This window comes from Sebastes fasciatus, chromosome 12, assembly GCF_043250625.1.
Source record: "Sebastes fasciatus isolate fSebFas1 chromosome 12, fSebFas1.pri, whole genome shotgun sequence".
Lineage (NCBI taxonomy): Eukaryota > Metazoa > Chordata > Actinopteri > Perciformes > Sebastidae > Sebastes > Sebastes fasciatus.
This window is the reverse complement of record NC_133806.1, coordinates 18,350,735-18,364,933: the sequence shown is the minus strand read 5'-3', so window position 1 is coordinate 18,364,933 and position 14,199 is coordinate 18,350,735. Positions and strand designations below refer to the sequence as shown.

Genomic DNA, 14,199 nt, shown 5'->3' with positions numbered 1-14,199 from the left:
GGTCCCAAACACTCCCTATTCAAGTGTTCAAGGATGAATTTGCTTTTAAAATAACATTCTTTGTTGTTCTATAATTGCTTTTAAGCTTGTGACTCTTCTCGTGTATTTCCCCCTTTAGACTCACTAGTGAGTGATTTTAATGCTCACGAAAAGTAGAGAAAATGCAGCAAAAAAAGTGGGTTGATTTTGTATCATCTCCAGGATTATCAGTATTGGACGACTGAGAAGTTGCAGCTCATTTGAGTATATCTCTAAATTAAAGTCCGGGATAAGAACCGAGCAGTATAGTGTGTGTGCGTGTCAGAGAGAGGGAGAGAGGTAGAGATAGAGAGGTTTGATGCTGTAACAGCTGCTAATTATTGCTGCTCTATATTTCACACAGTCTGTTTGATCTCCTGTCCTGTGGAGAGAGATAGGGATTCTCTGTCTCTGTTTCTCACAAACTCACACATTTGTACACACAGAGATACACGGAGCCAGCTCAGGGGTCACAAGGAGGAGAAAGAGGAATTGTGCTCTAATTACCGAATCTCTGCATGGGGTTGACTTATATTTCTAGCCAACACCTCAGGACTCGGAGTGTACATTTTGTGTCTTGTTTTTGTGTCTGTATTTATGTCAGCGCTTGCTGTACCTCTCCACCCACCCCCTCTTGTGCTGGGCTGTGTTCACTGATATCACGGAGGGCAAATCAATCCAATCTCTCAAAGCACTCTGGGTAGTCCAAGTCCATAGACCATCTGGATGCCGCTCTGTTCTCTTCTGTGTTCTGTTCCCTGAGTGCCGGCCGCTGCAGTGATCAACTGTTTGGCAAGCAGCTTTAATACATCCGCGCCTTCACCAATCACCAGGCATGGATGCATAGCAACAGTTACTAACCACCATAACCTTTGGCAAGACATGCAGTAAGGAACCTCTTCCATTTTTTATTAAATATCCAAGTTCAACTGTCTGGTGCAGAATAAGAGTTTTGAAGCCGAGTGGATATTTCTTGGCTTTGGGCTCCGGGCATCCCCAGAGCAGTGATCCAAAGGTCAAGCTGGACGTGAAATGTGGTCAAAGAAATGTGCTTATTCTTCTACAAAATGATTTATCTGTTTGGCAATAAAAATGACTAATAGCACACTATTAAAACAAAATGTGGTACTTTTTAAAAGGCAGTATCCAAGTCTGACTGACACAATAAAAACATTTTCAGATTGATCCTTCTTTATTTTAGAAATGGTGAATAAAGAAAGTTTAAACATTAAAGCTACGGTCTCATTACATCCCGACAGCAATCAATAAATCAAATGCTCTGACAGAAAAAAGAAAACCAGCTAGTGGAGCTAGTGCTGCTAGTTAATTGGAAAAAAGTTGGCATCACTGGACTCTGTTTTTCGTTTGGATCATTTTTCAAATCTAGCATCCTCTTGCTAGTTTCTCAACATTACCAACCCTAGCTTTAATTTGCACACTTTTTATCAATTGCTACACTTGTTGGACAAACTTATTAAATGTCATCTTTATGTTTTCTTCAGACACTCTAGGATAGTGGTTTCCAACCTTGCGAGATGATTACCAGCGTAGGAAATAAGACAATCTAAATTATGTTACACAAAATGATGTTTCGGTTTTGTTTTTTTTGTTTCATTTTCTCAAATCTTTGCTTTTTTTTTGTGAAATACGGTATAGTTTTACCACCTGTGACACCTAAAACTTACTACAGTGGGAAAATCTCTTTGCAACTGACATGCTCACAGTTCATAGACATGTGACAAGGGGTCACAAGTAGACATTGCTTCAAGTTAAGGGGTCACGAGCAAGAAAGGTTTGCAGCGACTGGTCTGCGATCTCTTAAAGGAGTCTGAGGAATTCTGGGCCTCACTGTGAGATGTGGTAAATGACACAGCAGGACTATCAATTATTTAAGTAGAACATGTTGCAACATGAGATCGACATGAATCAGACAGAATAAGAAAAAGCATTAATGCCCGTTTATTCTCACTCAAGTTTTAATGTAACACATCCGATTCATTCATTGCTGTCTCAACAACTGTTTCTTTTAAATGCTGTGTGGGAAAAAAAAGATCTGAGTGTGAAAAGCTGTTGAAGTGTCTGTATCGCTGAAGCCATTGAGTGTGAAATAAGCATCGTACCAGTGTTCAAGGTTAAATCCACCTTTTGTTTTATTGTTTCCCATGATTCTAATGTTATTACTCACTGTCAGAATATTTACACTATAGAGACAAAACAGGTCTTTACATGTGTCAGATATGGAAATTAGTTGTTGTCCTTCCTACTGTGTATGTGTGTGTGTCAGTCCAAAATTACCTCTATCTTATACACACACACAAATACAGTATACAACAAGGTTACAATGCCCTAGCGCTATGCCCCAGGAACGTTATTTATGTTTGTTGAAAGTCACACTCTAACTCGGATAACCTGTATGAAATGGAGATAAGGGGAGAGTATTATCACTCTTTCTTGTCCCTCCGTCCCTGGCATGAAGGATACTTCAAAAGGCAGCTGGTCTGTCTGTGGTTCAGAAGGAAAGAGAGAGGATGACACAAGCCCAGCTTGTCTTTGAATAGCAGGTGCACCTTTCCCTTTTATTCCAGGAATGATGGAAAAAAAGCAAAGGATCAAAGTCTGTTTTCTCAATGTCTGCTGCAACACAGCAGAGGCTAGATGGAGAAACACATTTTCATTTGAAAACAGTCAATAGTTGGGTTGTTTGTGTGTGAGTGTGTGTGAATGTGTGTGTTTTTGAGGGCATATGCGAATACGAGTTGGAGTTGATTCTGGTAAAAGCAGTGACACATCCACATTTCAAAAAGCAGGCTTTTGTCCCAACCAAAAATTCCCTCTGTTTCTCTCACTAGTCTACGTTGCCAAGGAAGATTAATAAACATGGCAGCCGCACTTTGGAAATCACAACGCCTTCTGTTGAAACCTCACCGGCCACGCTCTGTCCATGAAAGACTGTGCGTTCAAGGGTTGCAGTGCTACTTGGGAGAGCGGAGCGAGCGGGGTCGCGTGAAAAGCGGGGGACTGGTGGAGGAGAGGGAAGGGGTGATGGGACAGCAGGATGGAGGGAAACAGGGAGGATATGGAGAAGGGAGAGAGGTGAAGGTGGTGATGGAGGGAGGGGTGGAGAGGGGGCAGGGGGTGAGCGAGCTGAGATGGGTGTGGGTGGATGGCAGGGGAGGTGGATGAGGTGGAAGAGGATGAAGAGGAGGGCGGCACAGAGAGGGCTGCGTGTTGTAAAATGATATGATGGAGGCTGGAGAGATGGGGCAAGTTGGGAACTCTCAGAGCCATGGGTTGATGGGTAAAGTTCTCCTGTGGGGTCACATGTGGAAGTGGGAGACTGACCTGGAGGGTGTGCTGTGCTTGTGTTTGCATCGTGTCTGTGTGAAGTGACTGGGTTTGAGGCCGCAAAGAGTTGTGCATGGGTGCAACTGTGTACTGTTCCTCTGAAGTCCCACAGCTCTCTGTCTGTGCCGTGTGTTGTGTGTAGTTTGTCTTTCTGTGGATGTCTGCGCTCTCTTGCGTCTGTTCCAGGACTTTCTGCATGTGCTCTCTCGCCTGCTCTTGCAGGAGGCGATATTTGTCCATCTCCTCAGCGGTAAAGCTGATTGGCGGAGCCGTCTCTCCACCTGTCTGCTTGTCATCAGTCCTAATCTGTGACGGGCAGAGATTTGGCGTGCTGCTGGGGTTTGACTCAACCGTGTCCAGGGGACATTTCTGACTGTTGACGAGCGCTCCAGGATCCATTCCTCTAGCCTCCTCTTCCTCCTCTCCCTCCTTCTCCTGACTCTTCTCCAGCAGCCCTTTTTTCCTCCTAGCCTCTCTCTGGATTGCAGGTAGTTTCCCTATGAGAGGGAGAAGCAACATCCTGGCTGGTTTCTGTGGCTTACTGGGGGATAGTCCGGGAAGAGTTGCGCCTGACCTGCTTGTGTTCACAAGGGCAGAGGGTCCATGGCCAAGGTCAGACTGCAAATTTGGCTCCTTAAGTTGAGAAGGGCTTGCGTCACAATGGTGTGTGTTGAGGCCCGGGACTGTGGGAGCAAAAGAGGATCTTTGAGGCGAGGAGGAGCAAGTGGTAAGGGGGGATGAAGTAGACGCGGGGTTACTCTGCTTCTTCACCTCCAGAGGGGCCTCAGATGAGAGTCCCGGAGCTCCTGAGGACGTCCTGGTGGAGCTAACTGCCAACCCGTTCACCGTGACTCCTGAGCAGGTGCTGCTCCTGCTCCACTCCCAGCTCAGCTCGGACATGCTGGTGCTGCTGCAGGGGCTGCAGGAGCGCGGGCTGTGGCATCTGCTGGCCCGTGTGTTGATCACACTCTGGGGGCTGAATGTCTGCCTACTTGTCCACCACTCGGGACTGGAGAAGTGTCTCGAGCTCGAGCGTCTGGTGCCCGCACATTTCCACACACAGCCCGGGCTGTCTCTGCTGTCTGCCCCTGTCCTGGAGCCCGACGTGGATCTGTGTGTCCCCCGGTCTTCCCAGCTGTCACTGCTGCCCCACGTCCATCTGTCCACGCTACACCTGTCCCAGTCGACATCTTCTGTGCTGAGACGTCTGCGTCTCCTGCCCCAGCTGCCAGGACTGGGGCTAAACCTCGCCACCCGGTCCCACTCCGCTGCTCTGTTTCTCGATCTCCAGCCACTCCTTGACCTGCCCTCCTCACTGCCTTCAGGACAGCCCCCCCTCATCCACTCCCACGGTTCAGTATCTGAAATCGGGCCCCTGTCTCTGCAACCCGTTCTCCTTCCCCTCTCTGTCTCCTCCCAGACTTCACGGTGCCTCGAACTCTTCCTCTTACTATGAATGAATTTCCTGTCCCTGTGGAGGAGTTTTCTCTTTCTCGCCGAGCTGCAACCACAGCTGTTGTCAGGGTAACAGCAGTCAATGAAACTCCTGGGGTTGCTATGGTGACCCCTTTCCCAAAACAGCTTTGAGTTACATCCTGGTGAGAAGGAGTGTAAGGAGAAGTGAGACCGCCAGGGAAAAGTCGCCGCATCTCCGTCTCGCGTTCCCTCCCCCTCGTTGTGCCTGTCTGCCGTGTGTCTGGCGAGCTGGGAGTAGGCACTGCAGTGCTCTGCCTGCTCTCTGTCTGGCTGGGACTGGGATTCAGCGCTGTGGCTCCTGTGAGGCCTCCTCCTCCTGACAGAGACAGATACTGGCTCAGCCTCACATCTCCCCAGGAGACAGCTGCTCCCTGCTCTCTGCACCCTCCTCCTCCTCGTCGTCTCCCCCGTCTGCCTTTGCCTCCTTTTCTTCCCCCAGCTCGTTCCAGCTTCCCCGTTCCTCTCTCTGCCAGTGGAGACTGTAGAGACAACACTCCTCACTTTGCACCTTGCTGATTGGCGCTTATTTGAAGCTTTCTCCTTCTCGCCCCTCTTCCTCTTTCCCACCTTGTGTTTCTTTGTGCTGGCTTTCCTCTTTTTGCGTGGCACTTCTGAGACGCCCACGTACGGCTGCGGAGCGCTGGCACACTCGCACATTGTCTCACTCCCACACTCGCACCTGGACGGGCTGATGCACATCCTCTGTGTACCAGGCTGGGTGACAGACTCTAATTTACAGCTCAGGGCTATGACTGCGCTCTCCCTGATCCCTCTCGCACCCCCTAATCTGCCTCCCAGAGGATTCTGGGAGTTTGTGTCAGAGCTGTCACTATGAGCAGGGTCAAATGGATGGGAGGCTGTCCTCGCACAGTTCTCCATACTTAGTGTGCATCTTCCTCTCTCTGGTCTTGTTTCTGACGATGAAAGGTTTTCGTTCTTCAGGAACAGGTGTGCTTCTGTCTCCGCATCGATATGTTGCTCTGCCTTGAAATTATCCTCGGCTTTTGCCTGCCTGTGTGCTTTCAGCTCTTGTCTTGTCTGTCTTTGTAAACAGGGAGGTGTAAGAATAGCTGGCACACGTGGATCTGATTCATCTGAGAGAGCACACAACTGATTCTGTTGTATCTCCTGCAGATCCTCTGTGAGTTGTTCTGGTTGTTGTGGGATCAAGCGGAGCGGGTTGCAGCTGTAGGAGATGTGCGGTTGAGACTTGGTGAGCATGAGCAAATTGACAGGCCACCTCAGACGGGTAGAGCCGTCTTTCCCTAGCACACACACACTCCCTACCTCTGTTTCTTGCTTTCTCTCCGTCTCGCTGTCTGTGTGTTCGGTGTCCATGTGTGCCCCTGCTAGCGCTGTGCCCCATAGGGCCACCTGGGTCTGTGATGGCGAGAATAGTGAATCATGGCTCTGATTATCAGGTGCCGCTGTGGAAATAGTAGAGTGTGCTTTCAATGCGTCTCTTTTTTCAATCTCCTCTTCTTCTCTGACAGCCTCTCTGGGGGCTGACTCCGTGTCGTTTAGTCTAACACTGTCAAATCTGGACTCTTGCTTTTCACTCTCACTGTGTTTCTCCTCCTCTGCTGCCCCAATTCTCCTGTCAATATCTTCCATCATCCCCTTTATCCTCTCCCTCATTTGTTCCCTCTTCTCTCTCTCCTCCTCCTCCAGGTCCGAGAAGACGGAGGCGGAAGGCTCCAGCCTGGGCCCCCTGCGTGAGAAGCAGAAGGACACCCCAAGCCTGCCTCCCACTCTCCCCCGCCCAGGGAGAGGCAGCTGGGGACACAAGCCCAGACAAGACTGGGGGTACACTGCAGGAGGCTCTGTATCGGATGCCTGATGTGGAGTTAGTGGGGACTCTGCTAGAGCAGTGGCCGGCGGTATCTGGGAGGGAGATTGGCATGGATCTTCTGGCTGCTGGCTGAGACGTGCTGTCCTGGGTTGCGTAGGAGGGGGTGTCTGGGTGTGGCTGAAGTGTTCGGATTTGTCCTCAGGGCTGCGCTCTCTTTGGTCCACGTCTTTATCTTGCTGCTGTCTCACAGCCCTGACTGCACTTCTTAGTCCAGAAGTCCTTCCTGGAACTCTGAAACAGAGAGTGAAAGAAATATTCTTGATTTTAGTTGAATTAAACTTGACTTCACTTAAGCTTGGCTTATTTAAATTAAATCAAATTCACCTTAAAATTGGTATATTAATTTAAAAGCAAAGCTAAGACCATCGTGAAAATATGCCTGAGTAGGATGGATGGATGGATGAATGGATAGATACATTTTTATTTTATATTTCTTAATATTTTATTTTATTTTTACATTATTATTATTTATACAATGAGTGATATGTTAGTGAATGTTATTGAGAAAAAGGAACAAAGAACCACAGAAAGGGAGCTGTATAGTAACTGCCCACTGCTCCATACTAGGATTGTCAGGGTAACGGGGAGAGGGATGCAATTGCCGACCAGGGGAATCTTAAAGTTTGCCCCAGAAGGGTAACCACAAAATCACAAACCATTGAAGGGGAGAGGGGAAACTCCGAAATAAAAATGAGTCTAAATTGCTGCCCTCAGCCTGTATTTTCTCTTTTCTTCTTATTTTGCTTTACTCTGGACGCTTCTGGCCGTCTGCAAACAGCCTTTGGGCCCCACGTGGGGGTGTAACCTCCAGCCAATAACAGTGTGCAGGGTGTGCAGCCTGTTCAGATGGTCAAATATCGCCGCTTTGTCACACCCCTTTGCTTCTGATACTGACGCAGAAGTCTCCATAAACAAAGCATATGTATTTCACGGATGAGAATGGGTTGTGTTATGTGCATGTGTTCCAGTGATCCCCCCTGCTCCTCTGTGTGCTGTGAGTGCAGCTATGATCAGTGTGTGTCTGTGACAAGAGCAGCGCTGAACCACAGCCAGCAAAAATTAAGCCTGCATTAATTAAAAATCCGGCAACTCGGCACCTTCCCACAGAGTTGTGCAGAGTTGTGCAGAGTTAGTGGCGTGTTTTAGAATGTAACCGCAGGGAAACAATCAGAAAATAACATTTTATTTCTCCGATTTGCTGCTTTGTTCTCACTAACGCCGCTCTCGCTCTTCAGTCACTCTATAGCTCGCTCGACCATCACTACTCTCTCTCTCGCTCTCGGCTCGTTGAGCTGTGGAGGTGTGGCCAACTTTGAATGCTGTGTGTATATTATGTAAATCATTGTATATACAGGTATGGTTACAGACTCTCTCTCCACCTCCCTACACTTGTATTTTGAATGTAATTCTTTTGCTGTAAAAAAGGCAAAATACACAATAAACAAAGTTAAAGATGGATTTTAGATACTGCAATATCGTTATCGTGAACTCTTTTGGCCACTACAATTGTGTAGAGAAAATCTTTAATCGGGACAGCCCTACTCCCTAGAGTACCCTCTCTAAGATATTTAGATTAGTGGACTCAGATAGTAAACTAAAACAGCACTGTCGAGCAGCTGACGAGAGGATAAACTCTCTGGGAAACAGAGTGAAGTCGTCTAAAGAAAAAGACCCAGGCAGCAACGCCAGGTCAGACCTGAGAAGTCAGGCCATGCAGACCGATCCCACTCTAACAGACTAAACTCAAAGAGCAAATCAGGCAGATAGGTTCACGTGGTAACTTCTGCCATACACACACCTCTACAACAGAATGAAGCTCTCACAATGAGACAGTGAGTCAGCATCTGGACACTGGAAACCAGAGGTAGATATAGGCTTCACACTGCTGATCCTCATCAGGGATAATTAGGCTCCACAGTTAAATTTTACAGTGTTTGCTGAGTACAATGCAATAAAAAAAAAAGTTGATTGAAACAAAGAAAAAAAAGCCGAGGCTTGATATTGTTAGTCATAGTAATGCCGTTCACATATCATGGCCTGATTATAGGAAAACACATTTAATTGCACCGGGAATAGGTGCAATCAAGATGATTATTATTACGTGATGTATTGTTTTTTTATCCGTTGTTTTGATTGCTTTAGGTATGCAAACCCTGAGGCAATTTTCATCCTCAAACTTTTCACTCATTTTAGTTACATTTTTTGTTTAAATAACTTTTTTTTCAACTATTCATTCTTCTCTAAAACTCGTATCTCCTCCTCCTCCTCCTCCTCCTCCTCCTACAAATCATCTGCTCTCAGAGCATCAGCAAGGATGTGTCTTCATATTATATTTACTTCACCTGTGGCCTTTCTGGGACAACTGGGTGCTCTAACATCTGTGGATACATCCATCAACTGTAAGAAACGTTGACTGGATGTGATGTACTCTAACCCCTCTGGACTCCTGCTGCCCCGGGTCTCATTACACTCACACTCACACACACCGACACAAACACACACTCCTCCCACTCACCGCTGGGTTTCCTGTTGCAGCTGTGCTAGCTGGTGCAGCCGTCTGAGAGCCTTCTCCTGTTTACGCTGGTCCTTCCATGATTTTGAGGCCACGTTGCGAGCAAACTCCCTGTGCTTGAGTTCCTTCAGCCTCTGCAGGGAATGAATGATAGAAGGAGGGACAGAAACAAGTATGTGGAGGGGCAAAGGGTAGAAGAAAAGAGAGAGCGAGAGATTAGTTTTTAGGAAGCTCTCTCAGCAGGCAGCTGTCTTTCAAAACCACACACATCAGTCAGCAGCATGTTGCAGATGTTCTCCTCCTGAGCTCATGTCCAATTAACTCCATTCAGCCCGGAAGAAAGCGTCTTTTCTCCAGCACACAGCGTGAGAGCAAACACAACCCAACTGGTGAATAGCAGATTACAGACGCAGTTGAGATGAGTGCCATGAGTGATTTAATGACGATGATGCTGTTGCCACTGAAATGTCAAGACATGTTCTGCCCTTCTTTGTCACTCATGACAGCTTGGTTTGAGAAGACAATCTGATCTAATGGCATCTTGCTCTTCAGCTGGAGTGCTCCAAAGGCATTTATTTGCTGATGCTGAAATTACACGTCACCAACACAAAGTCACTTATCATTGAAAAAATAACCACCTGAAGAATCGTAAAGGCCAAAGATTTCAGCTGGAAAAAAAAGCTAAACCATTGTATGTGCTGGTAGCGTGTGCACAAATGCAACAAACTCACACACCATAGCATGTAGTGAGTGATTTAATTTGGTTGGAGCAAACTGGTGGGTCTTCACCCGCATCATAGTGCATAAAAAAGATAACAATTAGCTCCATTTTGTGTGTGTTTTTGTAAGTGTGTGTTTGTGTGAAACTATGTGTCTATAGCCATAGGTGATCGCAGTCCTCTCAGGGAAACAATGATTCATGCTTCTCTCTCCGGTTTCCTTTTCTGACACACTTTAATCCCTCCTTTATCCATGCTTGGCAGGTGTGTGTGTGCGTGTGTGTGCATGTTGGTGTGTTTCTATTTGTCTGTGTGAAGGCTAAGGAGTTTGGGAATAGCTGCAGCATCGTGCACCGCTATCCCTCCCATCTCCCGTCTCATTCTCTCTCGCTTCCCAGTATATTTTATACCTCGGTGTGCAATCCACCCACGGCTTATAAACTCGGGATTTGTTGTTTATTTTATATATTTCTGAATTTATCCTGTAGCATAAATTGCAACAGGATTACACCACTCTCACTTTTAGATTATGTTACGCTATTATCCACCCATACAGTATGTATCACACACACACACACACATGCATGCACACATCAGATTAGCCCCTCAGACATCAGATTTATTTATACACTCACTCTTTCACACCCAGATCTTGTGCTGGAGCTGACAGTCGTCAGGTTAATCTCTGCTGAGTCTTACACAATCGGGTGTCTTTTTACATTATCGCTCGATGCTTAACATCCCACTGTCAGCTCACCGAGGACGGCGTTAAGTGTGTGCCAACGGAGCAGCACTTGTGTCCCTTAAACATACAATGTAGGTGCTTGTACATTGTAGATGTGTGTGTGTGTGTGTGTGTGACATCACATGGGTGTGTTTGTTAGGAGCTTTGAGGGGTCTTTGATGCCAAACTCATTCTATGGGAAATATTAATCATGTTCAAGCAGAGAGGCATACATAATGAACGAGTGCGGCCAGAGCCAGGAAAGAAAAGATCAGAGTCGTTGTGCTGTAGCTGTCTATGGCACAGAGAGAGAGGGAGAGTGTATAATAGATGGAATATATGAAGATGCATTCTTCTTCCTTCCTCTTGCATTTGCACTCTGCCAGCTTATTGTTCTCTCTTAAAAACAGCTCCCACTGCAGGGAAACCTGTAGCTATATTTAGAGCCAAACAAAATATTGCACACAGAACCATTTTCACTGAGCACACAGGGCAGAGATATTTCCGCTACACACTTTAAAGCGGATGCTTTTGTCTTCAAAGATGATGTCATGTCCCCAACAGCGGGAAGCGGTGTTACTCCCCAACATGCCAGTCTAGCTATGTGCTGTGGAGCTCAATCCGTCTGTCAAAGCCTCGATCAATATTCCTTTAGATGTGTTACGGAGTGCTCAGGCTGAGGCAACTATGGATGAGTCAGAGTTGATTCACATCCGCTAGGGCCTTAGAGTGAGGGCTGGTGTATTCTTAGGTAGCATGCGAGGGGCCATGCTAATGGGCTGATTGCTCTTTTATTTAAAAGGGAGCGTAATTCTCTTGTAATGAGCAATTTCTGTAATCAGCAGTAAATGCTGATAACGCGCCGCATTCAGACATGTTTATCCCTGAATCGATGACAAGGAAAGGAGACAGAGCAAACGCAATCAGCTTCCATTCTCCAAAGCCAATACTCCTGCAGGGAAGCTGTCTTCAGCTAGAATTTCATCTGTTGTCTGCTCAGTAGGCAGTGTGTGCATGCATGCCCGTATGTGTGTGTGTGTGTGTTCCTACAGTGCCAGTGGCTACTGTCAGCTCAGTGCCTCATGCAGCTCGTTTCATGTGCCTGCCGCTGGCTAAAACAAAGCATTAACATTGGCCTGCAGTTGCTTCGATTCATTTTCAAAGAACAATGACAGTGAAGGAACCGTCTTATTTAATGTTTATTTCATGTTGCACAGTGTGGGCGTTCAGAAGTGGGAAGTGGCTTGGCTCGGTTGAGAGATTGCCTGCGTTTGAGGACGAGTGTGTGTACGCGGGGAAGTGCGTGTCTGTATGTTTTTGTACGTGAGTGTATGCCTTGGCATGACAACAGATAGCTGTAGGAGAACGCGCTATCAGCAGAACCTTCAGCTTGTTAGTCCAGAGTGGAGGTTGCGTATGAAAATGGATGTGAAGGCAGAACGCAGGAGGAAACCTGCTGCCGGGCCTTTTCCTAATGGTCCATTGGCCTCATCTTGTCCAAACCGGAATAATAGAATCATACTTGAGCTATGACTAATAGCTCCATGTTTTATTTGGTACACATTTTTTATTTTCCTTTTGAAGGAAGTACAAATTGAAGAATAAAGTGAATTTCGAAGTAGCACCCTTATGTACCAGATACATACAAAGCAAGTGCTCTAAAATTTGAACTTGAGAAAAATGAATCTTCCATTGAACTAAAATTAAAGGAGTCTCTGTCTGTCTGTCTGTCTGTGTGTTTGTATGTATGTCTGTCTGTATGTCTTACTATCTATCTGTCTGTCTATCTGGCTGTATGCATGTCTGTATGTCTGTCCTTTGATTTTCTCTTCAGACATTCATCCGATCGACTTCTTCTTCTGTATTTCTGAGTACCCAAAAAAATGTGCAGTGTCGAGTGTAAGCTCTTGATATCTACGGGACATATTTATTAGTAGTGTGTTATGTACACGCTGTGAAGTGTCATTGAGACGGGACCCCTATTAAATGTTACACCGCTGAACGGCATGCTGGGAACAGCGTATACTCAGTCAATGTTCAAGTGTGCTTTTTTTCACCCAAATGACGCGCATACTCTTGCATTGTTAGGTGATGCAACTATGTCATGGCAGGTGTATTGCTCAGGACCCAATGGAGCGCAGTGTCGATTATGTGTCGAGAAAGCTGCACCCAGTATCACCGGAGGCAAAGCAATCGGCCTGTTCTGACCAGAGATGTTTTGAATGGGCACTGAACTAGTTATCATAAATTTGGGGCTTGGAGTTTCAGTAAAATTAAAATAGCCTACTGTGTTATGATTGTCATCATTTATTATTTTTAATTTTTCATTCAGGTTGCTTTGGTTATTGTTTTTTTTTTCAGCAGGGCTGCAGAATCTATCCACCCGATTCTATTCCTCCAGTCAATTTTATTTTGGTATTTATTTATTGTAACCTAGTTATTCTACTGGGTCACTTTATTCCTGATGCAATATTAACCCTAATGATTTGTTTGGTCTCCCGGGACCTCTTTAACAGCTCAAAAAACATACTTAATGTTGTTTTATCACCTTGATACTGACTTTTACTAATTATATGAGAATTGCTTTGCTTTTAATAGTCAACTAAAGATGGCCCTTTATTTCTGTTTGGGCTCTCAGAGACCCCAAATTTGAATTTATTGCAGTTTTATAACAGTTTGTTTGTAATGGTTCTAGCCTGAGAGAGGTCTAACTGGCACCAAATGAGTAGCATCACTATCTAGGATAACAAACATCTTTGTCTGTGAAGCAAGGAAAACACATTTGTTCATGCATAGCCCACATAACTTAACACATGAATTATGTCTTTATTTGGTGTGACAGGAATGCTTTTTGGTCATTTCTGTACTTTATCACCTTATCGCATGAGCACTTTTCTACATATTGGGTTTTCATAAAGTCTCGAGAAAGAAAAGAAATATGTTTGACTTTGCAATTATTATTATTATTATTATTATTATTATTATTATTATTATTATTATTATTATTATTATTATTATTATTATTATTATCACACATGCAGCAGCTGGGTCTGTGGATCCCAAAAACAATTTTCAATGTCAACTAAACACAAGGGTTGATACATATTTACCATGTCTATATATACTGTATATAGCACCTCCATTTCTATTTAATGCTTGATATTAAACTCTATATTTTTTGTGCTGCTGTTAGCTGCTGTGACTTAAATTGCCCTTTGCAGGATCAATAAAGTTCTCTTAAAATATCAGCCTGATAAAATGGAAATGTAAAGTATAAATACAGTGCTACAGCTTGTGTGAGTATCTGCCTCGAGTTGAGGTGTTCCACCTTGTAAGAGATGATGCGGTTGTCACACTCCTACTGTTACCTGCTAGGAAACTGTACCCAATGGACAGATTGACATGGAAATGTAGAGTAGCTTTCCGTCAACACACATAATGCAAACACACCCAAAATCCACGACAAGAGATCAAAAAAATGTCTACTTCTGTGCTGTTACGTAGCATATGTGTGTGTAGCGGTGCATCCCATGTACCTGCTTGTGTGCATGGT

The 14,199-nt window shown here is 45.4% G+C and overlaps 1 protein-coding gene across 1 annotated transcript in view; it reads right to left on the bottom strand.

The window, feature by feature from the left end:
• Window positions 1-497: 497 nt before the first annotated feature.
• The window catches only part of LOC141779127 (uncharacterized), a 36,150-nt gene continuing 22,448 nt past the window's right edge, over window positions 498-14,199 (bottom strand). The window contains exons 3-5 of the mRNA XM_074653792.1: window positions 14,183-14,199; window positions 9,207-9,337; window positions 498-6,922 (exon numbers count right to left, since the gene is read on the bottom strand). The exon at window positions 14,183-14,199 is cut by the window's right edge and continues 121 nt beyond it. Coding sequence (XP_074509893.1) covers window positions 2,917-6,922; window positions 9,207-9,337; window positions 14,183-14,199 — 4,154 coding nt within the window. The 3' untranslated portion in view covers window positions 498-2,916. The remainder of the gene's footprint in view (window positions 6,923-9,206; window positions 9,338-14,182) is intronic.